General features: G+C 31.8%; 1 protein-coding gene across 1 annotated transcript in view; it reads left to right on the top strand.

Annotated features, from left to right (window-relative positions):
• The window catches only part of LOC126745194 (FK506-binding protein 2), a 145,310-nt gene extending 119,177 nt beyond the window's left edge, over positions 1-26,133 (top strand). Inside the window, exons 2-4 of the mRNA XM_050452928.1 lie at positions 3,925-4,108; positions 8,738-8,830; positions 25,443-26,133. Coding sequence (XP_050308885.1) covers positions 3,925-4,108; positions 8,738-8,830; positions 25,443-25,625 — 460 coding nt within the window. The 3' untranslated portion in view covers positions 25,626-26,133. The remainder of the gene's footprint in view (positions 1-3,924; positions 4,109-8,737; positions 8,831-25,442) is intronic.

The following is a 26,133-nucleotide window of genomic DNA, read 5'->3' as shown; positions in this document are numbered from 1 at the left end:
CGTATGTTTTAAATTTCATGACAGTATGTCAATTAGTACTTTATACTTTATTATACTTTGACGCCCTGTATTTTAGTTACTAATAAACTTAGGATAAAGCAAAATGACCTCAATCACATTATTTTGACGTTCCTTTCAGGACACCCTGTATAGAGTATCCTTTAGGGGTAGTTTTTTACTAAATAATGTATTTAGGTTAAGAAGAGGAATTTATATACAGGAACTCATTGCACACGGCATTCATGCATACGAGATTGCAGTATCTTGTCAAAAGTTGTCAAACTCTTTCTCAATAGTTTCAAGTTGTCAAATTCTTTCTCAAGTTTCATACAATAACCTTCGTTTCGTCGAAGAGAACTTAATGGCCAGAGAAATGTGAGCATAGAGTACAAGACTTAGGTGCTAGACCATTTGAAACTGCTATGTGGGATAACATTTTGATCCGTGACCATTGATATTTCTTAATTCTTTTATTATTTCAAGTTTTTCTACCAGTTGTGTATGTACATTAGACATCAAGCCCATTGAGGATTAACAGAGGGCATTAGCATTTGAATAGTCAACGAATAGCTACAATCACTTGTATGCATCATATGAATTCATTAGGTGTTTTTTAATAGATTCGGTAAAAATATTATCTAGCGTAATAGTCAAGGAATTAATTTTTTTTCATAAGATTACCAATTTAGTTTATTGACGATATTATTTCGAAAGCGATTTGTACTTCAAAATTGTTATAAATGCTTTAGGCTAAGCTGGTCTTATTTAAGTATAAAAGACCATCTAACTCTACGGTAAGTAACAAAATTAAGGTAAAAATACGAAGACACGGTCTCATCAAATAAACAATCTATAGGTATAATTTTTATAAACAACACGTTTTTTTGTGCTAAGGTGTTTTTTTCTTTGTTTTGTTTTCTTTTGGTGTCTTAGCAAAAATTAATAGATATCTTGGTACTATAAGTATACAGGGTATTCCGCGAGTTAAATGACAAAATTTTACTACGTGTCCTTTAGGTAAATTCAAGTCGAAAATATTCTATGAACATGGATCTGGAAATGCTTCCTTACCAAGATATATTTTTTCAAATTTATTACTATTATTGTGCCGAAAACTATGGTGGTATAATAATAATTATCTCTGGTGTAGATACTTCTTTCATTTGTTATTCTATTATCGTAGTTGCGTCAGTTTGACCGAAATTTGCGTCATGTTTCTTTGTAAAAATAAAGAATAAGAATACACGGTGCTAGTATACGGATATAGTAACGGAAATAGTAGAGCAACAGTGGTTTTACTTATACATTCATCTGCAGCTACCCAAGATGTAATACTGAATAGTGTTAAATGGTCATCATCAAATAGGGTTTGTAGAATATCACATCGCACCTCACTGATCTGGGCTCTTTTATGCAGTTCTGCAATTGGCACATCGTAATTTGGTCATGTAAGTGACATTGACATTTGTTTGTTCACCGATGATATTACATTTACCCAAGACGGTGTCAAATTTAAGGAATTTCCACTCTTTGCAGATCGAATATCCCTATGCAACAATCGAACATCGTAGATATAAGAACATTTCATTAATACTTTTCCCGGTCGTTGGATTGGACGCAGGGGCGCAGATTCAAGGCTCCCCTTGCTCACCGGATTTAAATCCCTTGGACTATTACTTGTTAGGACATATAAAGAGCTTAGTGTATGTAGAGAAATCAGTTCCCAGGGCTAAAATGCTTCGTAAAATAAGTAATATCGCTAACGACGTATAACCACGATGTTATTAGGAAAGCTCAGTCATATTTTTAAACAGTAGGTTCAAGATACACAGTTTGACCAATTATTGTAAACGGCTATTTTTATTTATTTTTTTCTTAAATAACAATACTTTTCGGAATTATTTTAGTTTTTGGTACAATAATACTATTAGATTAAAAAAAAATTATCCTAGTAAGACAGCATTTACGTATCTATTTTTATAGGACATTTTCGACTCGAATTTACCTAAAAATCGTGTAGTTAAACTGTTATCCCTTATCTCGCGGGAGAACCCGTATATACAATCTTTACACAATTAAACTTGTTGCATTTTTATTACCTCTTTTTTCTGTCGTATAGAAGAATTCGTGTTTTTTTTTAGTCGATAATAATAGCAGTCCATGCCTGTACGTCCAAGTTGCAAAAATAGCATGGATCATAACAGAATAGATTTGCTTTGATGTTGCCGGACGTCAAAAGCCTTTATTATCCGTGATCATGGAATTATTTGACCTAAAATTTTATGTTTTAGTAAAAGACCGCAGAGTGCTTTTAAGACTAGGTTATCGAAAAAGGAAAACATTTAATGTGGTTAGGTTTATAATTATTATTAAGTGTGTGTCTCTCTCTTGCTTTCCAGTAAGTACAATCTCTGCGACGAAGGTTGGCAATCCTCATGAAAATTTTTACTTTAGTATTTGCTACTCTAAGAAAATCTAGAAAACCAACAGCTCAAACCACCCTCTCAAATTTCGAAACCAGGCGCCTCCTATCAATAGTTTTCTTGGCTTTATAATTCCTTGCATAATCAATTATTTCTGTTCTCTTAAGTTATGGCCTAAGGTATTAAAGCTTTCAGATTTGAAGTGTATATGACTAGGGTACCTATGTACCTGTACTTATCGTTAAGTTTTAACTTATTATTTTTGAAGGTGTTTAAAGGCTTAAGTATCGGCATATATGTTATTGACTGGTGTTTTATTTCACCTCACCGGTTTCGGTTTGTAAATCCGTTGAGATGATTTGCTTAGAGAATACATTAAACAATGCAAAGTACATGCGAACGTTTGATTTTTATATGTTTTTATTGCTGTTGTTCTACTCAAACTCCGGTTGTTTGGCTTATAATATAATTTTAATATAATAAGAATTTTTTAGTACTCAATATTCCTAGTGTTCAAAACTTTAATTAACTGAATATGTCGCACCTGGTCAACTGCTTTATAGTTTGATTTTTTATTTTATTTACATTGAAGGTAGATCTTTATTAGTATTTAGGTATGTTTTTCAGAGGCTTAATAACTTTATCTGAGGACCTAATAAAGATATATATTAAGTAATTATTTCTTCGTTCTAGTTCCTCATCTATACTTATTAAGTTTTTTCCATCTTTGTGTAGTAGTCATGGTACACGTAGGTATTTGTTTTATTTGCACCTACTAGCTGTATTGCATATTAATTTGAAATTTTTTGCAAGCAGTATTTTAAAATCATTTCGAATTATTTCGCGAATGTACTTTAGACCGAACAGTGGCTATTTCAAGACTCACATGTAAACATACATGACAATGAAATAAAAACTGTCACCGAATATAAAAATGTAGTTTGAATCTATATTAACCACTTTGTTTTAAGTCTTAGTTATTTCAAATAATTTTCAACACTTTTTAAATCTATATTTCATGCATACTTATGAAAAATACTCACTGTGACTATGATATTGTGCAATAAATTTGCATTGTACTTCCTTAGACAAAATTATGTAAAATTATAAGGCACTTTAAAATATTAAAGAATATGAAAGAAATTATCACGATTATAAATAGTATCACGCACGATAAACCATATTCTAATTTCATAAATAAAAATTGTTTTAATTTTAATGCAAAACAAATAGAACGTTATTCTACTACTACCCCCTAACACCCATACCCTCCGGAACTTCCTTGAAACTCCGAAATGAACTTATAAAGTTACGGAAGTTAATGCAATTTGTTACACTGTGCTTACAACTTCTAATTTGTCTCCATATATACGGCTATATTTTCTGTTACTGTTAACTAAGTTTCCTCTTAAAAGTACTTGTTAGATTTTTAATAAAATAGAATTTACGAATAACGAACGTATTCAGGCCCAATTTGTTAATAAGAACATTTTTATTTTAGTATGGACCGTGATCAACCATTTACCTTCCAATTAGGAGTAGGACAAGTAATTAAGGGATGGGATCAAGGTTTAGTTGACATGTGTGTTGGGGAAAAAAGAAAATTGACCATCCCTCCACAGCTCGCTTACGGTGATAGAGGAGCCGGTAACGTTATCCCTGGAGGAGCTACCCTTAATTTCGAGGTAAAGTAATTTTTTTTAGGTCAAAAAAAAATTCTTATACATTAGCATTAAAAAATATTAAATAGACGTTATTATTTTTATTAAATAGCGCACATGTGATTGCATTGCGAAACATAAAATAACTGCAAATTAAATTTAATTATTGTTTAGGTACATCGATTTCATTTAACTAATTAAATAATTGTTGTAATAAACATTGACCTGATTTATGTGATTTTGCTGACTTATAGTTATTTTTAAATATTGTTGATTTGTTTGCAAAAAATACGTATTTCAATAAATTTGTAAATTTTATAAAGTTTAGTGAAGCGTTAAAATAAATTGATGCGTTTTTGATCAAGCTTTGTTATAACAATGAGCTTACTTACTCTAATAATGTTAAAAGTATTATATTTTCACTATATTAATTAAAGGATTTAATAAATTTGAAGGAAATCAAATGAACCTCTCCTTACATATCTTAATAAGAATTATATAGGAGATTATAAATTCAGCTACATATGTTCATTCAATATCTTCGTTATCATAATATTTGGGAAAATGAAATACATTTTCTAATATTTCTCGTTAATTATGTATCAGTACTTTCTTCCATATATTTAGTGTGTTGAAACTCTTTAAATAATTTTGTTATTAAATCCTTTTGCCTTTTTTCTGTTAAGACTGGAATTACTTTATTTTTGGGAAGTAAGCTCTGTAGTTAGATTTATAAACATTAAATATGAGTTAAAAATTTTAAGCTAATTTTTGATTTTTTTTAGATCAAGAGACCATTTTTCGTATAATTCTTCCAGATGTGGATAATTTAAAAAAAAAAACTACAGCGGTATCGTTTGCTTAGGATACGGCTATTCCGTTATCAAAATATTGCAAAAAACATTAATATACAAAAAGAAAAAAAATGGGTTCGAACTCTGCCTTATTAGCACCTCTGAGGTGTTACTAAAATTTTTAATGTTCTTTCTTGTTTGGCTCCCTATTTAGCAGGTAGCTGTTAAATACTTCCAACACAATACTTCTAACTTTATAAATGTTTAAAACCTTAAGAAATAATTATAAAGCACCATGTCAAAAGCTTTTGAGAGGTGAAAAAACAGTCAAACATCTCTCCTTTATATTAAGGTTTTTTGTGATAATCCTTTTAACTTCAATAATAACATTTATGGTGCTAACATCATTGGAAAGCCCAAATTGATTTTCGGATGTAATGTTATTTGATAGAAAGCCTCTGCTTAAGAAATTTCTTAAATATTTTGACAATGAAGGTAATAACCGAAGTTTGTTATTTATATTAATAGAATAATTGAATTTTTGTAAGACTCTTTATTTATATTTATTTTATTTCATCATATGGCAAACTATTTAAGTCAACCATTTTTCAAAAATGTCAAAAACGAAAATTTCAAAAATTTTCTTCTTTCTTCTGATATCTTCAACAGACATTTTTTTAAACATTCTTTTCCACAACCTTCTTTGACGCTGTGCTTTTTCGCAAGTGATTCATGCTTAGATTTTTTTCTGGAACTTACTGATAATTCGAACTTCTTTCTTTTTTGAACTGTTCCCTTTTTAGTATATTGAATGACAGATGCGGTATTATTTACTTCAGTTGCGTCGGTATCTACAAAACTGTCAGAATCCATAACATGCTCGTCTTGAATAAGTTCATGCATCAATTGTGGCTCGGCTGCTTCTGTGATTTGATCACATAATTCAGTCACTGATTCCAACTCAAAATTTTCTACTACTGGCGTAAGGGGGCATAAGTCTGCTTCTTCGAGAGCCTCAAAGTGAACTGGCACAAAAGACCTAGAAATATCGAGAAGAACTGGGCTTTCCGATTGTATGTGTATGGCAGGGGCAATTTCTGTTACACAATTCCCAGAATTTATGTCGTTAATAACATTAAGTTCCTCACTGCACTTACGTGCCGTATCGCTACTATCATTTTCCGAATCAGGGTCAGTCGGAGAATAATCTAAATCTTCCGAAGCCTTACGGTTTTAATTTTTTTCCTTGGGATGGAATGCTTGTTTAGTTTCCTTGTTCAGCGCCAACATGACTATTTTTTTTCCTCGAAATCCTTGTGTTCTGTCCATTGAATCTAAAAAGGCAGGGCAGAGTTAGTTTTAAGTATTTTTAATAATAAAAACTATTTCTGGATTTTTTAAAGATGTACACTTTATTAAACGTAAATAGTAAAAAGACGAATAAACACAGACAAAAGCGCTGCTCAGATAAAGACGGCCGCCGAAAATCCGATCTAATTGAATAACCAAAATTAAAAATTAATACTTACTATACTGGTCGAAAGAGTCTTGTAGCCGATATGTCTTCTGTTACAACTTTATAATAGGCCCTGTATTTAGTTAGTCTCAAAGTTTATCACCCCAATAAAACAAATTTGTTGAAACGATTACTACAATTCACATAAAAGTTAGGTTATAAACAGCCGATAACAGGTTGCTCGTGTGTCTTTAGCACCACTAACTCATTACAACACAGAAACTGCCATGTAAAAACATAACTAATTTGGACGCATCTAAATGCACACTGTACATTACGCGCTTAAAATTACCAAAAATCCTAAGCGAAAAAGGTACATCTTTGAGAACCGTCATATTCGCTTGGGAAATTGAGATACGTCGAATCGGAGTAGGATTTTGTATTCTTTTTTAAAATGCGTCTAATTTTGTTACCAATTTTAGGCACTATGGAGTTAAAATGCGTCTTTTTCGCTTAGGAAATAGGTTAAACATTGTATTTGGGGTCCTTAAGAACCATGATATAAAAACTGAAATATTTTGAGAAACGCCCTTTTGGCTTAGGACGGCAGAGTAGTGTATTTGAGAAAATCGATGTAAAGGTTTTATTTGATGAGTTAATTTGGTCTATAGTTATAAAAAAAGTAACATTGCTTACTAATCATTTATTTTATATTAAATAAAATACGCCTTATTTTTGTTGACAGCATCTGTTAAATAACATTTTTTTCAAATCATGTTGATGAGCTAATTTATATTTTATATTAACTAAGTATATTCTATTAATAATTTTTTTTTAATTTATTTAATATATAATTTTCTTTATTATTGGACTGTTGTTAATTAGGACTATTTTTTAGTTCGTTCTTTAATTGCCTTAATGGCTTAAGTTATTAAGGCTTTAACAGTAAATTATTTTGTATTTCGGAGTGTTTTATATATTTTAGGGTGTTCTATTTAAAAGGAAAAACGTAATATTTTTTTACTTTCAAAGTTCAAGAGATTCAATTGATATAGTTTAGCTCGGTGAATTTGAAAATCCTAATAAAAAACAATTGCATGAAATACAAAAGACAAAAAAGAGATCGTTATTGTTTCTGTTTCTAAATTTATCACCCTATTTATTATTAAATTTTTTACTTCGATGGTTAATTTTAAGTGTTTTTTAATAAGTTTGTTATATGCTTCAACAATTTTTGAATTACAGAAATTTTTAAGCTGAAATTTCTAATAAATTTATTTACAAAATCCTCACCTAGCTTTCTCTGTTAAGTACATTTTCAGTCGATTTCAAAGAGGTTAAAAGTATCTTAGATATCTAATTACTTTCTCTTTGTACCCATATAGAAAAAGTGATATCTGTCATTTTGAAGTATACATGATTTTTTTACAAAATAGGTAAACTGTTAAGTCTGAACAATATGATTTAGACAAAGATTTTAGGTTTTATATATGGTTTTTAGATGTCTCCGATCGGTTTTAATCTCTTTTGTGTCTGTAAATGTCATTCTTACTTGCTTTTAACACGAACTTATAATCTGTGTTTGAGAGATTATTCAAATTTTTTTTTAGAATATCATTTTGTGTTAATTAAGGTCGCCAAGATATCAAAGAGGTGATTTTATCATAGTCTTCAAACACTAGTTATTTGTTTAGTGTGCTATTTGTTTATCGAACTTCAACTTAATGCTACTTATAACCTATATGGCGCGCTTTTCGACTAGTCTAAATGTAGAAAATGCTAACAGACAAAAGATTATTTTATGTTATACAAATTCTGATAGACAAGTTGAATTTGAAACATAGGATTTTTGTTATTCATTATGACTGTTTAGGTGAAAATGAATGTTTATATTACGGCAAGGTTGATTTTTATCGTAGGTATAAATAAAAAATGTCACATCGAAAACTATTTTTTAAACAGATTAAAGGAAAAGACTTAAGGCAAATCAGAACGATATCTTAAAGGAAATAAAAACGGATATTCAAAACACAAAGATGCCCAGAGACGTCTTAAAGTTCACGTTTATGTACCTTAGAAAGATGATTTATGCAAATAAAGCTATTTAATTAATCAGTTATTCGATAATTAATTTTAATCTTTTTTAGAGCTACTTTGGTAGTACAGGTGTGATTAGTTTTTCAACTTAAAAATAGCCCTAAAGATCCAAATAAATAGTCGAATCGTCAGCAACTGTTTAAATAAAAAAAATTCAATAATCTTTCAAATTTTTACTCAATTTAACTTAACTAATATAACCACGTTAATAAGTTTACACCAATAAACTCAGTTTATTTTTTCAATCAAAATACATATTGTTTAATACAATTTTATATTTGATAAATTTTTGTATTTTGATTGTAGGTTGAACTGATCAACATTGGAGACTCAGCCCCCACCACCAACGTATTCAAGGAAATTGATGGCGACAAAGATAATCAACTCAGCCGTGACGAAGTAAGCAAGTTTATATTACTAAAGTTTACATATTTAAGACAGTTAAATTAGAATTAGTAAATTAGACCTTTCTCAGACCAGAACAAATTTACTGCCATTGCAATTACGAAGGTTAACAAGACGTTCTTTAAAACTATTTTCTGATAGCATCATGTGTAATTTAAACCATATACTTAGTATATTACTTTCACCTGAAATACGTAACAATTATTTCCTCGGGCAGTTTCTCTACATCGCAAGTGAAATTTAAGCATTTTTACCGGTATATATCACGTGCGTTTGTACCCATATTAAAGTTCCTTTATAAAGTAGCTTTTATTTGTTTCAAGATGTATATATTTGTCATGTTATTGCTGCTTTTAGGTCAATTAGTTATAAGAGGATTTCTATCTAAATATCATTTAGACATAAGCAATAAAAGCGATTGTTGATTTCTGATTAAATATATTGGTTATATAAAAAGATATTTTTACTTAATGCAAATATTCGTTACGTTCTCATTATAAAAAAAAGTTAATACTTAAGTTAATAAGTTTTGCATTGAGTATGATGTATGTATGTACACATGTACCGTCGTGAGAAAAAAACTGGGATATTTAAATTTAGGTAGGGAATTGTCTCCTGGTCTATAATAGTAAATCGCATTTCTTCCGTATGGTATGTATAATTACGTATTATGAACTTATGCAAATTACATTTTATAAATAAACCAAAACTAACTAAAATTATATTTTTTGATAATGTGGAATAAAAAAATATTAATACTTAGTAAGCGCACCGTTGTTATCAATTACAGCTTGCAAACGTCGTGGCATACTTAAAATTAGGTTACTGGTATATTCTTCGGTAATTTGGTCCTATGCATCAGTTATCTTTAGACGTAATTTATTCTGATTTCTAGGCCTAAATTTATCTTTATACATATATTTTGCCTTTTTACATTTTACCGCAAATGTTTGCAATTGGGTTGATATCAGGGCTTTTCGAGGGCCACGGTAAAACTTGAATTCGTCTTTCGTCTAGATAGTTTTGAACTATACGAGCTATATGTATAAGAGTATTATCATGTTGGAAGATAAAATCTTGCCGATAGACTATACCAACCAATGGCATCATAGCATATTGTTCAATATACTAAGGCAATAAGCCTTTCCTGCACTATTTAACAAACGAATATACCTCTAAAACTAATTCAGGGCCAAATGTTTATACTAAAACGTCCACTTTGTGTGCGTATATCTTTCATCATATCCGGTAGTGTGCTATAAACGCGGATTTTGCCATTCTTGCACGATTAAAAGGTTTTTTCATCCGAAAATATTACCTTTCCCATATATTTGGTGTGTAAATTAACAAATTCTAATCTTCTCTGTTTGTTTCAGTCAAAAATATTTTATTTGTTGCACAGCAACTTTTAATTTCCGAATTTCTTATCCTACTATGAGCTGTATTAGCAGAACCAGGAAAATACATGTCTCGCCTTTATTGCTGTTTCAAACGGATTGTTTCTTAGAAAGCCAAATAACTCTATCATATCATGAATGTTGCTTGAAATTTTTGGTCGACAAGAAATTTTTACTAATGCCCAATTCTTCTGCGATTCTTCTTATAGGAACTTTGGGTTCGGTAAAGTTAAAGGGACATCTAAATTATTTTTGCATAGAATGTTGAGTGGGGTAAAAATATTGATGAAAAAGTAAGGATAAAGTAAAAAAATGCAAAATTTTAAAAATTATAAAGGATTTTTTACTTACGTATAATTCTCAATTACACCCGGCTTAACTACACTCTATTTGCGACTAGCCATCACGTTGACCATTATACAGTGCTTTCATTTCAAAACGATCCACCCTGAATAACTTTCTTAAAAAAAAAAAAAAAAAAAAAAACACACGTCAAATTAGATATACAGTGGGCATTTAATTATGCATTTACTGAAGTTCTGTCAATCACCTCCAGCTAACTTCACTTTAATGTGTCAAATGGGTACCCCCATCGTGTGATACATCATAGTAAGGAGCGTAAAATTCTCTATTTAACGGTACCAAAAAAAATTAAATCGGTAAGTGTGTAAGCAAATAGTTAGCGAAAATGTCTAGAAATAATATATATTTTTTTTTTTTTTTTTTTTTTTTTTTTAAGTAAGTTATTAAGGGTGGATCGTTTTGAAATGAAAGCACTGTATATGTTAATAATTTAAATTTAAAGCTTTAAGTAAACAAATTCTTTAACTTAGAAGCATTTACATCACTTCTTTAGGTCATAAACATAAATTTTAAATTAATTCATTCATTTTAGATTAATTCATAAACAAGAGAGACTGTCAAATTTAACCTACGTGAACAAATATTATTTTATTACTTATTGGGAGGGGCTACTGTACTAGTACGATTATCGTAATTTTCTGTCATGTCTCATTATAAGTATTTGTTTATTTATTAATTCATAATATATGCGCATACAAGGCGGGCGCACAGCCTCACATGGGGCTGCCGGCTTATGTTTACTTTTATAGGATAATTGACATCAATTTATCCTATAAAAGTAACAAGTGCCAGGAACAAATTTCCCGAAAAAAAGGAAATATTGAACAAGACTGACTCTTGTTATCCCAAAATAGTCATGCGCAGTGGTTGTTGACATTTTACGCGCCAAGGCATTCAACAAATCCAACTGCGTCCTAATAAAAATAATATAATCTTCATTGAACATAAAAACAAGTAAAAAGCTAGCAACTATACAGGGTGTTTCCTAACTACGGTACGAAACTATACAAGGTGAATCGTTAAATCGTTTTATGAAAAAAAGTTCCTATGGACGTATGTCGGGAGTTGCTTTGTTTCTGAGATACAGGGCGATGAAGGTTCAAAAAAATAACGGTATTTTAAAAATACTATAACTATCCTTAAACCGATTTGCTTGAAATTTGGTGCAGTTATTTGAAGTTAAAAGACGCTTATTTAGCTGTAACTAGATTGAAATTACGAGGGTGAATCAAATATGAACCGGACTTTTCTGTTTAGCGCGCCATAGGTGAAGCGAGTGGCGCGACGTCCTGATATATGCTAGATAGGGATGTCAAGAGGAGGGGAGTCAGTCGGTTTGGCGCACCGGAGTAGATGAGCTGTTAGTAGCATCATGTCTGAACAAGAGGTACACACGTCTGTTGCGCAACGCGTTATTATAAAATTTTTGTCGCGTGAGGGCGTAAAACCTTCCGAAATTTTGCGTCGACTAACTGCACAGTTCGGTAATGAAACCTTATCAAGGACTCAAGTCTACGACTGGCACAAAAAATTTTCCGATGGCCGAGAGGTAGTGGAAAACGAGAGCCATGCACGCCGACCCAGGACAAGCATCAATGAGGCGAACATTCGTGCGATCCGTGAGCTGATTGAAGGTGACCGCCGCCTTACATTGTGGGAAATTGCTGCACACGTCGAAATATCATACGGAAGTGCTCAATCAATCATTTCAGAAAATTTGGGTTACCGCAAAGTGTGTGCAAGATGGGTTCCTCGCCTTTTGACGGAAGATCAGAAAGCAAACCGTCTTGCCGTGTGTGAAAGGCTTTTGGCACGATTTGAACACCCGCCTTACAGTCCCGATTTGTCACCATGTGACTACCACATGTTTGGGCCACTAAAAGAAGAATTGGGAGGTTATCACTTTGACGACGACGAAGGTGTGGAAACGTTTGTGCGCAATTGGTTACTGACACGACCAGCTTCATTCTTTGATGAAGGAATTAAAAAACTTCCGATCCGGTGGGAAAAATGCGTAAATAAGAGAGGAGATTATGTAGAAAAATAACATGTGTTCAAACTTTTATTTACTGTACCAATAAAATTACTAAAACCAAAGTCCGGTTCATATTTGATTCACCCTCGTATTAGGTCCAGTGGCGTGTCAGTGGGCACCACATGTTAAATTGTTGAGAAAAAAACAAGGCCAATAAGTGTTTTGCTGCTTTTTATTTATTTTTGTATTTAAGCAACTTAAAATACAACTTTTTCGTATCTTATCTTATTATCTTCATATCTGGCTTTGTTTTCGAGAAAAAAAATGTAAAGTATCTTTAACTCATTCTTAAAATTATCCATGGACGACAACATGAAATAAAAACCAATTAATATGATAAACAATTTCGACCTTGAAGTACATGAGCAAAATGTCCACCCTCCAATGCACAACTTTTTGGTCTCTTGTGTCTTGTTTACTATGATAATAAACATTCAACTTCTACGATTTTTATTATCAGATTTTTGAAATACAACAAAATAATAAATACATTGCTTCTTATGACAAATATTTGGCAAGTCCATTCAAGTACCTCCTTTGTACCTATCTGCTTTGGAGACCAGCTGACAGTGATAGAATTGCTATAAGTAAAATTCAGCTGTCAATTAGCAGTGATTCATTACTCCATCGTGAATAATTATACTATAACCATGAAATGACCGACATGCACTTTATTTATGGATTAGCAAATGGAAATGCGGAAGAAGCACAAGAATTTACCAGGATATCCTAACAGAGTAATTCTATGTGCAAAAACATTTAGAAAACTAGATGCAAGATTATGTGAAACTGGGAGTTTTAATAAAAATATGGGTGGTGGAAGACCAGAAACTATAACAACGCCTGAACTGGAAGAAGCTATACTTGATGCGATAGAAAAAGATCCTTCCAATAGTATCACGAAGATTGCACTGCAGCTTGAAATCAGTTCAAAACCGTTTGGAAAGTTCTAAAAAGAAACCTCCTGCATCCATATCACATACAGCGTGTACAAGCTCTACTGCCTCGGGATTTTCATCCAAGATTAATGTTTTGTAGGTGGTTGATTCATACGATGGCACACAATAATAATTTCCTATCAAATATTTTATTTACGGACGAGGCAAATTTTTCAAGAGATGCTATTATGAACTTCCACAATGATCATTTTTGGGCCGACGAAAATCCCCACGTTATTAGAGAAAGTCATTTTCAGCAACAATTTTCGCTGAACGTTTGGATAGGAATTATTGGTGACTACCTAATTGGCCCATTTTTTTTACCGGCAAGATTAACAGGTGAATCCTACACCGATTTCTTGCAACACCATTTACCCACTTTATTAGAAGAAGTAATCCTACAAGTAAGAGTCAACATGTGGTTTATGCACGACGGGGCTCCAGCTCATTTCAGTGTTCTTGCTCGTCAGCATCTCGACGTCATCTACCCTAATTGCTGGTATGGACGTGCAGGACCTCAAAATTGGCCGGCTCGCAGTCCTGATATGAATCCCCTGGATTACTGTTTATGGGGCCATCTGAAGGCTCTTGTTTATAAAACTCCTGTTCTAGATGTGAATGACTTGAGGAATCGAATAATTGTCAATTGCAATATCATAAGTTATACTCCAGGTATTTTTGAGCGTGTCAGACATTTAATGACAAATCGTTTGCAGTCGTGTATTTTATCAGAAGGTGGGCATTTTGCTCATTTACTTTAAGTTCGAAATTGTTTATCGAATTAATTGGTTTTTATTTCATGTTGTCGTTCATGGATAATTTTTAGAATGAGTTAAAGATACACGCCACTGGACCAAATAATTTCAATCTAGTTACAGCTAAATAAGCGTCTTATAACTTCAAATAACTACACCAAATTTCAACCAAATCGGTTTAAGGATAGTTATAGTATTTTTAAAATACCGTTATTTTTTTGAACCTTCATCGCCCTGTATCTCAGAAACAAAGCAACTCCCGACATACATTCATAGGAACTTTATTTCGTATAGAACTTTTTTTCATAAAACGACCTAACGATTTACCCTGTATAGTTTTGTACCGTAGTTAGAAAACACCCTGTATAGGTTTAACAATAAAGATTTCACTTAACTTTTTATTATAACTTTTTCGCTAATTTTAAATTTGCAAATCCTAAAAATGGCACATCGTTATGAAAACAATGAACTTGTGGATATGTTGCTTATTTATGGAGAGTGTCTTCAAAGTGCTGCTGCTGCTTCGGTATTATACGCAGACCGCTTTCCTTTGCGGAATCATCCTACATCAAGAAGTTTCATAAACCTTATTCAACGGGCTAGGGATACTGGCGATTTACGGGAACATCGTGGAGGGCACGCAGGAAGAGAAAGGAGACCTGAAAATATTCATAGGGAAGAACAAATTTTAAATCTCATCGAAGAAGACCCAACAACAAGTACTCGAGTTGTTGCAGGGCAGGTCGGATTTAGTCAAACAAAAGTACCTGTGGACAACATTGCGCGAGAATCAATTTAATCCCTTTCACGTTCAACGTGTCCAAGCGCTACTGCCTGAAGACTTCCCCCGCAGAGTTCAGTTTTGTGAATGGTTCTTACAACAACATGAAAATGATCAACATTTTTCGAACAAAATTTTAGCCATGGACGAGACAACATTCACCCGAAACGGAATTAACAATTTTCGAAATACGCATGTTTGGTCTGTTGATAATCCCCATGCAATTCGCAGAACCAATTTTCAACACCGCTTTTCTGCTAATGTGTGGACAGGAATTGTGAATGGGATACTTGTTGGATCGTTTATCTTACCAGACCGTTTGACGGCCGATGTTTATTTGGACTTTTTGCAAAATAATCTGCCTGTTCTGTTAGAAGACGTGCCACTAAATATCAGGCAAGCTATGTGGCTCCTGCAGGGTGGAGCACCTGCCCATTTTAGATGAGAAGTGAGCGAATTTTTGGATTTAAGTTAGCCAAATCGGTGGATTGGCCGAAATGGACCAGTTGCATGGCCACCAAGGTCGCCAGACCTAAATCCATGTGACTTTTTTTTGTGGGGGTGTATGAAAAGTTTAGTTTTCAAGACGCCTACTGACACACAAGAAAAACTAATAGCACGTATTGAGCAGGCTGCGGCAACAGTTAGACAAAAACCGATTTCTCTATTGCGTGCAGTTACGGAACAGTGGTTATGTTGCGCAAATCGTTATGTTGAAGTTAATGGTGACAACTTTGAACAACTTATTTAAGTTAGAGAGGACTGTATTGGACGCATTTTATAACATTTTCGCAATGCAATTTTTTATTTTTCGGTTTTTTGAATAAAGTTATTTGAAAAAAAATGTTTATTTTACCGAGTTCTATACACATTTAAAAAAAAAGTATCAACTTAAAAATCACCCTATATAGGTTACTTAAATGAACACCTATAAGGTAACAAAAATTTGAAAAATTAAAAATATATATTCTACCTGATGCCTATTTCGCTTTTTTCAAAAAATGATCCGCATAGAGCCGAATATTTTCTTTTGCAATTTTTACATGAAAAAAAAATGCCCCAACGACATTGACGCGTCAAGCCGCAAAACGCATACTCTCCGACATCGGCGGTTTTTGCATCGCAACTCACCCCTCACCAATCTGCGGTCTATTAAATAATTAAAAAGTTCTTCGTCGCTAAGCCTTGAAATCGTATTCATTTCTCGATAGTCTTGAATTTCCATTTTATTTAGTAAATGTAATTTTCTTTAACAGTAAATCAGTAGTTAGTCGCTAATAGAATGTAGTTAGGCGGGCTGAAATTGTGCATTATACGGAAGTAGAAAATCCTTTATAGTTTTTAAAATTTTGCATTTTTTCACTTTATCCTCACTTTTTATAAATATAATGTTCAAACTCAACAATCTATGTAAAAATTTCCAAAAAAATCGTTTTAAGGACGTCCGTTTAACTTTAACGGACTTTCCCCAAACACGAGTGTATATTATCGCTTGTTGTTGAGGAGATAATGCGGGAATTTTGAAAGAACGATTTTATTGACGCAGCTGTTAGAAAATTAAATTAACTTTGACAACATCAAATTATATTATTCTAATAGATTTAGGAGATTTTGCTGTCCCAGTTTTTTTCGGCACGATCGTACCTATTCTTCAGACTTCTTACTTCTTACATTTCACCTACAAGTCTACAAGTTAGAAAGTAGGTAGTTATTACTTTTGAAGAGCTTACAATTTTAGAACCTATTTGATAACTGTTTGTCATGCATTTGGCAGTATAATTGTCATATTAGTTTTCATTTCGTTTTGAAAATTTTGAATTGAAATACTCATAGTGATCGGTTTTGGAGTCCGACTGCATACACAACAAGAGCGCTACTTAGACTTTCTATAGTTTGAACTTATCCCTGCCTTAGTCGTTTTATTCTCTAGTACACAAGAAGCTGATATACCTAAGAACGAGATATGATTTCAACAACACGGGGCACATCCTCACTTTGCAATCGCCGTTCGACAATTTCTTGATGCAACTTTTCCTCATAAATACATTGGACGAAGAGGACCGATTGAGTGCCCACCGAGGGCACCGGTTATAATCCTATTAGATTTTTTCCTTATAGACCTATTTGAGGTTCAAAGTTTATGTATAGGGACCAAATAATGTTACTGATTTAAAACAAGAAATAAGACTAATTGATCCGCAGATAAAAATTTGCAATTATCGGTTACTTACCGACGTCAAAAATGCATTAAAGAAAATGGACAAATTGAACATCCGTTGCAATAATAATTATATACATTTTTATTTTTTAATCTCATATGTTTCATCATGGTCATCAGTTTCTACTTGAGATTCCCTGTAGAGAAAGTTTGTATTGCAAAAAACGCGCAAATGACAATGCTAATCGACGTGCCCGAAAAATACAGGAAAAAAAACACCTGAATTTTAAATAAATTGGTTTCTTTTATTATAAATGCACTGTATATTCATCTATGGTGAGGTCTGCTCTTGAGTATGCCACTGTTGTTTGGTGTCTACAATATAACTTATACATTAACGTTAATGACGTCGTATAAAATTGATTTTATGGACTTCTGTATCTCGACTTGACTTGCAGCCTAATGACATACGGATTATTTCATTAGTACATCTACTATTAATAAATTAAGTCTTGACTTCAGGCGGCTCTGTCGGGGTGCGTTCTTTAATATTTATTTATATATTTATAAACGAAGCTCTCTAACAGACAGACATAGCTGCCTTATTGCAAGAAAGCACGAACAGAAGAAAGAAGGAGGCAAAATAAAAAATTAAAAACTACCTCAATTCCTGATCTATTTTAAGTAGCCTTTAAAATATTAAATTAATCAATATTTGGATATAAACTCAAAAAGTAAATATATGTACATATTGTACGTCTGCACCTCATGACTGATGAATTCGATAAATATTTAGAACAATTGGTTACAATAAAAGTATATCTATTGTAAATAATGTGAAAACTACTATTTAAAAATAATCGATTCAACATATATATACTTTGTTAAAACATAGTTAAATAATAAACAACTAATATATCAACATTTCTTTTACGAGGTTTAAAGCAACTGCATACTGTATTATTTTATGTTACCACCATAAGTAACATGTAAAGTACTGTTGACTAATAAATCTATAATTTAACATGTTTATAAATTTGCTCTGTACACTGTTAAGTCGATCAATATGGAGGTTGAGAGACAGTTTACTCGAATAATAAAACCAAGACTTCTTAGTGATTATTGTACAACGTTTTTAAAGACAATCTCAGAATCCAACGCTATATTCAAATCCTTACGAAACAGTTACGAAATATTAGCTTAAAGTTACTAAAAAAAAAGCCATTTCAGTTGCCGCTGTAAAGATTTTGTAGAAAACATAATACGATTGCATTTTGCTGGGTAAAAAAATGGACAATTTGAGAAACATTAGGTCATAGATTTGTTTAACTCTTGCTGTAAGAGAGTAAAATCGAAAGCAGAGATTATTTCTTTTAAAATTTCAGAAGTCTGGGTATAAACTGTATGAACTACTTGGAAATCACTGTCCTATAATATTCAGAAAATTACTACACCTCAATGTTTTTCAAGCGAAGATTTTTGCTATACTTAAAGCAGCAAATAAACAGAACGACGGGATTTGTATATAGTCAAGCTATCTAAAAGTCAAGGCCATCTAAAAGGCTAGTGCCAGCTCACCGCTTATTTAGGAGTGCAGAGACGCATTGGGAAGATTGGCAGCACATAGGGAAGTGAAATTAAGCGGAATTTTAGGACACCAGAATGTTGACAATGCGCGGGCTGATGAACTAGCAAGACAACATTCCATTAGCCCCTTCGTAGGCCGTAAGCCGTTCATTAAATTTCCCAGGAACATAATAGTTGTACCTCGAACAAAACAAGGAAAAGTTGAAGAAGGACACAGGGTGTAGACAGGCTAAGGAGATGATACTATATCATGACGGCTTTAAAGTAAGGCGACTGCTGACCACGCGCCGACAGGGGATCAAAGACTTGATGGGAATCCTAACTAGGCATAACTGTCTAAACAGCACACCTTCTTAGTATAAGAGAAAGTCTTCTCAGTTCGTATTGCAGTACAGGGGAAAAACTTCATAATACATATAGGGAACTTACGATAGGTGTAGTTACCTGAGAACAAAAATGTTTAGAGCAATAACTGCAATATCTGCAAGTTGAAGTGTTATTGCTCTAAACATTTTCTCTGGGGCAAGGCGCAAGCCTTTTCTGAGAGTACTTATGGTTGAGTGGTAAAAAAAAAATTAGAGGCCAAAAATCAATTTATCAAAATTCTAAATTAAAAAAAAAATCAAATTATGGAAAAGGAGTAACGTCATTAATATTCCGTGTGACCGGCTCTGTTCTCGACACATCAATTGGCTCGTCTTGGCATTGAGGGAATAAGATTATCGGTCTCTTCTTGAGGAATATTATTTTATTCTTGCAATGCCGCCACAATCAGCACCTAAAGAGTTATTCGTGGATTTGGTCTGCTTAATCTGGCTTTTGAAAGCATATGTCCGTCAGCGTTTCTGGTATATGAATAAGTGGAGTGCGCTAACCATGCATAATAATGCGCTTCAAAATATAGCTGTCTCTCCTTGGTAAGAAACCATTTTAAAAAAAAAATGATAAACTGACCCTGGCTGTCACTTGTTAATCCAAATAAAGACTTATCTGAAAAAAGGATATTTGTCCTTTGAGGTAAAAGCCAGTTTCCTTGAATACAGTCCTATGACAAGCGGCCAGCTTTATGTGCTCTAGTCAGGCTTGGCACTTAAAGGTCTTCTTGATCAAAAATTGGCACTAGCCAGCCTTCGTCAAATTGTAGGCCTAGAAATAAATTTTCCGTAGGTTCTTCTGAAATACATTCTTTCCACTGTGACTGTGATACTCCGATTGCATGAAACGTAATTTACTGAATGTCGATCATCTCTTTCGTTTGTCGCACACTATCAGTTCTCTTATTCACACCTCGAGATTCTTGATACAGTAGCACTATTCTGTCAACAGACGTCCTAGGAATGCCAAGCGTTACTAAAATATTGTGATTTGAGCAGTTCTGTTGATGTAGAGCGATTATTCTAGGTTTAATAAAACCTGAAATTTGGTGGCCAGGCATTTTTAAAGAATTGGAAACGAAATATTTTTTTAAAAATTTATACAAAATAAATATTTTTTATTTATGATAAAAAAAGAAGTTATACAAGATAATTTCTTAATAAATAAACTTTTAATAAAGGCGTTAGATTTGGTCCTATAAAGCGAGTCAAAGTCGATCTAGGATCATTTTTAGCAATATTGGAGCTCAAAGCTTTATACCGTTTACTATCTTCATCAATTTGATTTGTGGTAAAACTAAATAAGAATCTGTTCCAGATCCAATCCTGTGTCATACCAATATAAATGATCTTGTGAACTTTCAGAGAAGTGGTATGATTTTACTGTTTGCGGATGACACAACTATATTCACAAAAGGGATAATTTTTGGCAAACAAACTTTGTCTCTACATGGCAAAGACTCAATCCATCAATGTTAGTCTCCGAAAAAACGTAAATTTTCTTTCAAACATTGCTAACAGTGTCTGCTTTTTATATATACCTTCATTCATTGGCTTGAAACCAACATGTTTTGAAACTAAGTAAAGAGTTTAGAAAATTTAGTTGTCTTGTTCGGAAGAAACAACATTAAAAAAGTCTGTATTTACAGTCTATCATAGTTAATTATTATTTAAATAATTATTTTTAATAACATGGCATTTTAAAAAAATTGAAAACGAAATATACTTTTTAAGATTTATACGAAACAAGTATTTTTTGTTTGGATAAAAAAAATAATTTATACGAAATAGATTCTACATAAATAAACTTTTGATGAAGGCGTTAGATTTGGTCTAATATAGCGAGTCCAAGTTATTTGACGATGTGTGTAGAAGAGTTCACAGAGAGAGGAACAACGTTTTAAACATTAATAAGGAATTTTTAATATTAATGGAGCTCAACGCTTTATACCATATACTATCTTTATCAATTTAACTCATAGTAAAATTAAATATCCTGTCTAAATATCCAATCCTGTGTCACACTAATATAAACAATCTTTGCGATTATACTGTTTGCGGATGACACATCTATATTCACAAAAGGGATGATTTTTGGCAAATAAACTTTGTCTTTACACAGCAAAAACTTGTCAAAAACAGTGTCTGTTTTTTTTATATGCCTTGATTCATTGGCTTGGGGCCAACATGTTTTGTAGCTAAGTAAACAGTTGAGAAAATTTAGTTGTCTTGTCCGGAACATACAATGTTAAAGTCTGTATTTACAGCCTATCATAGTTTAAGTTGAAGAATTATTATTTAAATAATTGTTTTTAAAAACAAGTCGTTTAGTAAATTTCTTAGAAAACTTATATATCTGAAACCTACACTTAATTTATGCTCCTAAAAGTACAGAAAAGTTTCAAAACTATTATTTTTATTTATAAAACAGTTAAGGATAAATATATATAATTTCTAAAGAAGGAAAAAATAGAAGATATAAGAAATCTACTACGGGATTTGATGTAACTATATTAGGATGACTGAAGTTCTTGTATGTTTAATATACCAAAACATATTTTTTACCATTCAAAAGATCTTTCAAAAAACAGTACTTAAAATTATATTTTGTATTTAAAAAACACTTAAATGTTCAGTTCATTCGTCAGCATCCTTGAGAAGTCTTTTATCATACAGGATAATAATTTGTAAAAAAGGAAGAAATAGAAGATATAAAAAGTCTATTACGGGATTTGATATAACTATATTAGAATGATTGAAGTTCTTTTGAGTTTAATATACCAAAACATATTTTTTTCCATTCAAAAGATCTTTCAGATAAAAATACTTAAAATTATATTTAGGAAACACTCAAATGTTCAGTTAATTCCTCAGAATCCTTAAGAAGCCTTTTATCATACAGCATAATAATTAAAAAACTTAAAATGGTTATAGTTGAGAAATCAAATAAACTATAAATAAATCCGCCAAAAACAATTTCTATAATAGGAAAGAGGGGAAACAAAATTACGTAATAGATAACTTATTTTTACATACCCTTTTACCCCGAACCATCACAATATTATAATCTTGAAAGATAACCTGCTTATGAAACCTTATCTGCAAGTCTTAAAATTGGTATTAAATGGTTTAATGGTATCGAATAAAATTAACATCGATGTAGCAGTTATTTTGTATATTAAATGTTCACAAACGATTTTTTCAGTCAATTTTCAAATGCCTGACGTATATTTGCAAATATTTTATGGAAATAGCTCGGCTACTTAAAATGTTCTTCCGTCTGTTTGTGTGTTGTGCTTCTTCTTAAAATAAAATAATTTTAGGTAAATCTAGAGAAATAAATCAAGAAGAGATGGGTTCGTGAATTAGGAAAGCCACAATCATAAAGGACCTTTTCCAATCCATTGACTTGCATAATTAGTTTTTAACCATTGCTAAACTGAAACTACATAATGAGAATGTGTCCCATCCTGGTGGAAATGTTATGAATTTTTTTCTAAAGATAAATTGTCGTGTGCATATCTCTGATTTTCTAATTTATTAATTATCAGAAGTTTGATTGACCGCATATACACACAACTAAACTTATATGGAATCACCCAGTAATTTCGCAAAATGGAATTTATTTAAAAAAATAGTCATTGAGGATTAAAGGGCACTTTTTCAAAACCAAGTTTATTAAAAAAAATAATAAAACTGATTACAATTTTCACAATAATAGAACAAAAAACAAAAAGTTTAGATTTCTATAAAAATGATTTTTCTGAATATGACAATTTAACAAGAAAGTTAATTTAAAATTAAATGTTAATAATCAGTATTGCCACCTCTAGCATCGATGCAAGCACGAATTCGACGAGGCATGCTATTTATCAAATTGTCAATGTCTTCTTGGGGAACATTTGTCCATTCCTCTAAAACCGCTTGAATAAGTTGCTCAGTGTTACCAGGAGCATTCTGGCGAGCTCTAATCTTTCTTTTTATCTTATCCAATAAGTGCTCTATAGGATTAAGATCCGGTGAGCAAGAAGGCCACCCTAAAACGGCAATACCTTCCGTTTCTAAGAAACATTTTGCAACTCTGCTGGTATGTGGAGGGGCATTATCTTACATAAATAAAAAAAATTGCCAAAACCACCTCGCCAGAGCCTAACTACAGGTTGGAATACCAAATCTACATACCTTTGACCTGTTAGGGTTTGTCGAATTGGAATTAAAGGAGTTCTTTCACCAATCATAATTCCACCCCAAAACATTACAGTACCTCCTTTGTATTTCGGGATAGGTTTGGCAGCACGAAGTCTAGCTTGTCTCCCTCTACCTCTTAAAATGCGAATCCGCCGGTCATCGGATCGTAGTCCTATTCTGGTTTCATCCGAACATAAGACATTTTTCCAATTTTCAATATCCCAATTTTCATGCTCCAAACACCAATTTAAACGGTCAATTTTATGTTGCCTTGAAAGTTCTGGAACCCTTAACTGTCTTCTGCTAAATAATTCTCGAGCGCGAAGTCTTCTTCTAATAGTTTCGACAGAAACACTCACACCCGTAGATAGCTTGTAAAAGTTGCCTTTGAAGCTCTGGATGAGATGTTGTGGGATTTCTTCTTGCTATTTGAGCTAAAAAGCGATCCTGCCCTTCAGTAGTTGCTCTTTCACGACTTCTCCTTGGTCTGTTTTTTAAGGTTCCCAATTCCAGAAATCTTAAATATGTTTTTGAAACAACACCTTGTGTAACCCCCACCGTTCTAGCTATCTGCCTTTGTGACATGCCTTGTTCTGCCAGAGCAATAATTCTTCCCCTCTGAACTTCCGATAGCCCAATGTATGGCATTCTTGTTTAGTTTTCAAAAATAAATAAATTATAAATTTGATGCGACTTGCAAGTGAAACAGTAAAATCGACACTGCTAGGTAAAACATTATTATTTATTATTAATCTGCCTGTCCTTGAGAGTAAATACTTGTACTTTTTTATTGCTTGCAACAAAAAATATCTTACTAAAATATTTCGTATTAATACAAGGTGATTCCATATAAGTTTGGTTGTGTGTATATAAATATATATATAGATATAAGATACACTATAAAGATAGACCAGTAGCTGCATTTTCCAGTACCTTACTTACCTATCTTTGTCGGAATATTGCATAATATGCCCTTCTCTCAAATACTCATAGTTTCTAGTCATTTAAATCACGACAGCTCCGTTTATTCAAGTGCTTATTTAAATTGGAAGTTCATAATATAGCAAATATTTTTGAACAGCCGAGGTCTTACAGTTTATTTTAGCTATCACAATTTTACAAAATTCAATTCTTCTATAAACTAGGTGATTTAATGTAAAATTTATAGCAAACTATCTGAGCACTTCAATTTGCGTTGCTTTGTCCAGTAATCTTCGTTTACGTTTTTTTTTAATTTTCGACGGTCTTTTAAAATGTATAGTATCTCTTAAAATTTAGCCACTAGTTGGAAAATGTATACGTAAGTTACTGTTTGGATGCCTCTGGAAGTTTTTTTAACAATATTTATTATAAGAATTATTTCGATACATTTAATTATACCGAAGACTATTGTTGTTGTTCTCTATTGAAGTGAAAATCAAATGTAATTATTTTAGTAATAGTAACGTTTTACCTACTAAAGTAAAACTTTTTTTAAACTTACCTTTATCACGAACATTATTTTCTTTTAAGCAGTAATTAATATTTTGTCAAAATTTCTTCAGATAATAATTTAAAAAAATAGTACCAGCGTAAAATATTTATGAGTTTTGGAATGAATAGTAATAAAAGTTCAGTTAAAAATAAGACTATTTTGAAAAGAATTTGCGAATAACAAATACTCTTGTTTAATATATTCTATTATTTTTTTTAATTTATTTTTCTGATATATATAGAGTTAGTTTATTTTTACTAACTTATTATACAAAAAAAGTTTTCGTTAATAATCAAAGAAAAATTTTAAGAGTTTCAAGTTTGCTGGTTACTTACTTTAACAGAAAACCCTAGATAATTTATTAATGTTTTGCAAGGGAATTAAGTATTTAATACTTATTAATTTGTGTACATATACTATGCTACTAATTTGTTTATCATCAACAACTTCTTTTTTTTTATCCTTTCGAACGTCTAAAATATAATTTTTGGTCTGAGTCAGCCCCTGAAAAATAATATTTATAGACACATTTTACTATACAATAATTCTTTTTTAGGTAAGCGAATACCTTAAAAAACAAATGGTAGCTGCCGATGGTGGAAACCCAAGTGAAGAAGTGAAAAACATGCTTGCAGACCACGACAAATTAGTCGAAGAGATCTTCCAACATGAAGATAAAGACAAAAATGGTTTTATTTCCCACGATGAGTTTTCCGGTCCAAAACACGACGAGTTGTAAGCAGCCCTTGCTTGATTTGCACGATTAAATACACTTCGAGCAAATTTTATTAATTATTAAAATTTATAAAAAGAAAAAACGTATAATAATTTATACACAATTTTCTTTTTATAAATCAAACGACTGAATCGTGTGAAGTTTTAGTCATATCAAATAATGTTGATAAATTATAATTTTATTTAATTGTTTATATAATTGCGGCATTTTATTATTCTATTATTAAATCGGTTTTTAAGTAGCTACGTAAAATTACTAAAAAAAAACATTTTTGATACCTCATATAGTTGTAAGTTTTTTCAAAGGTATATTTGTTTATTTGCCAAATTATTGTTTATTTTATTTTAATTGAAATTTAGTTTGGGCAAGTGTACATATTAATTTTTTTTTGTTTATTAAGAATAAATTTAATACGTGTTTTCTCCAAAATAAAGCCAAATAAATTAATTTTGTTTTAACTATGTTGTTGTAATATGTATTATATTATATTAATAAAGGTTTTTTTGAATTA

Source organism: Anthonomus grandis, chromosome 1 (assembly GCF_022605725.1).
Source record: "Anthonomus grandis grandis chromosome 1, icAntGran1.3, whole genome shotgun sequence".
NCBI lineage: Eukaryota > Metazoa > Arthropoda > Insecta > Coleoptera > Curculionidae > Anthonomus > Anthonomus grandis.
The sequence above is the reverse complement of the archived record's forward strand: the minus strand, read 5'-3'. Positions and strand labels throughout refer to the sequence as shown.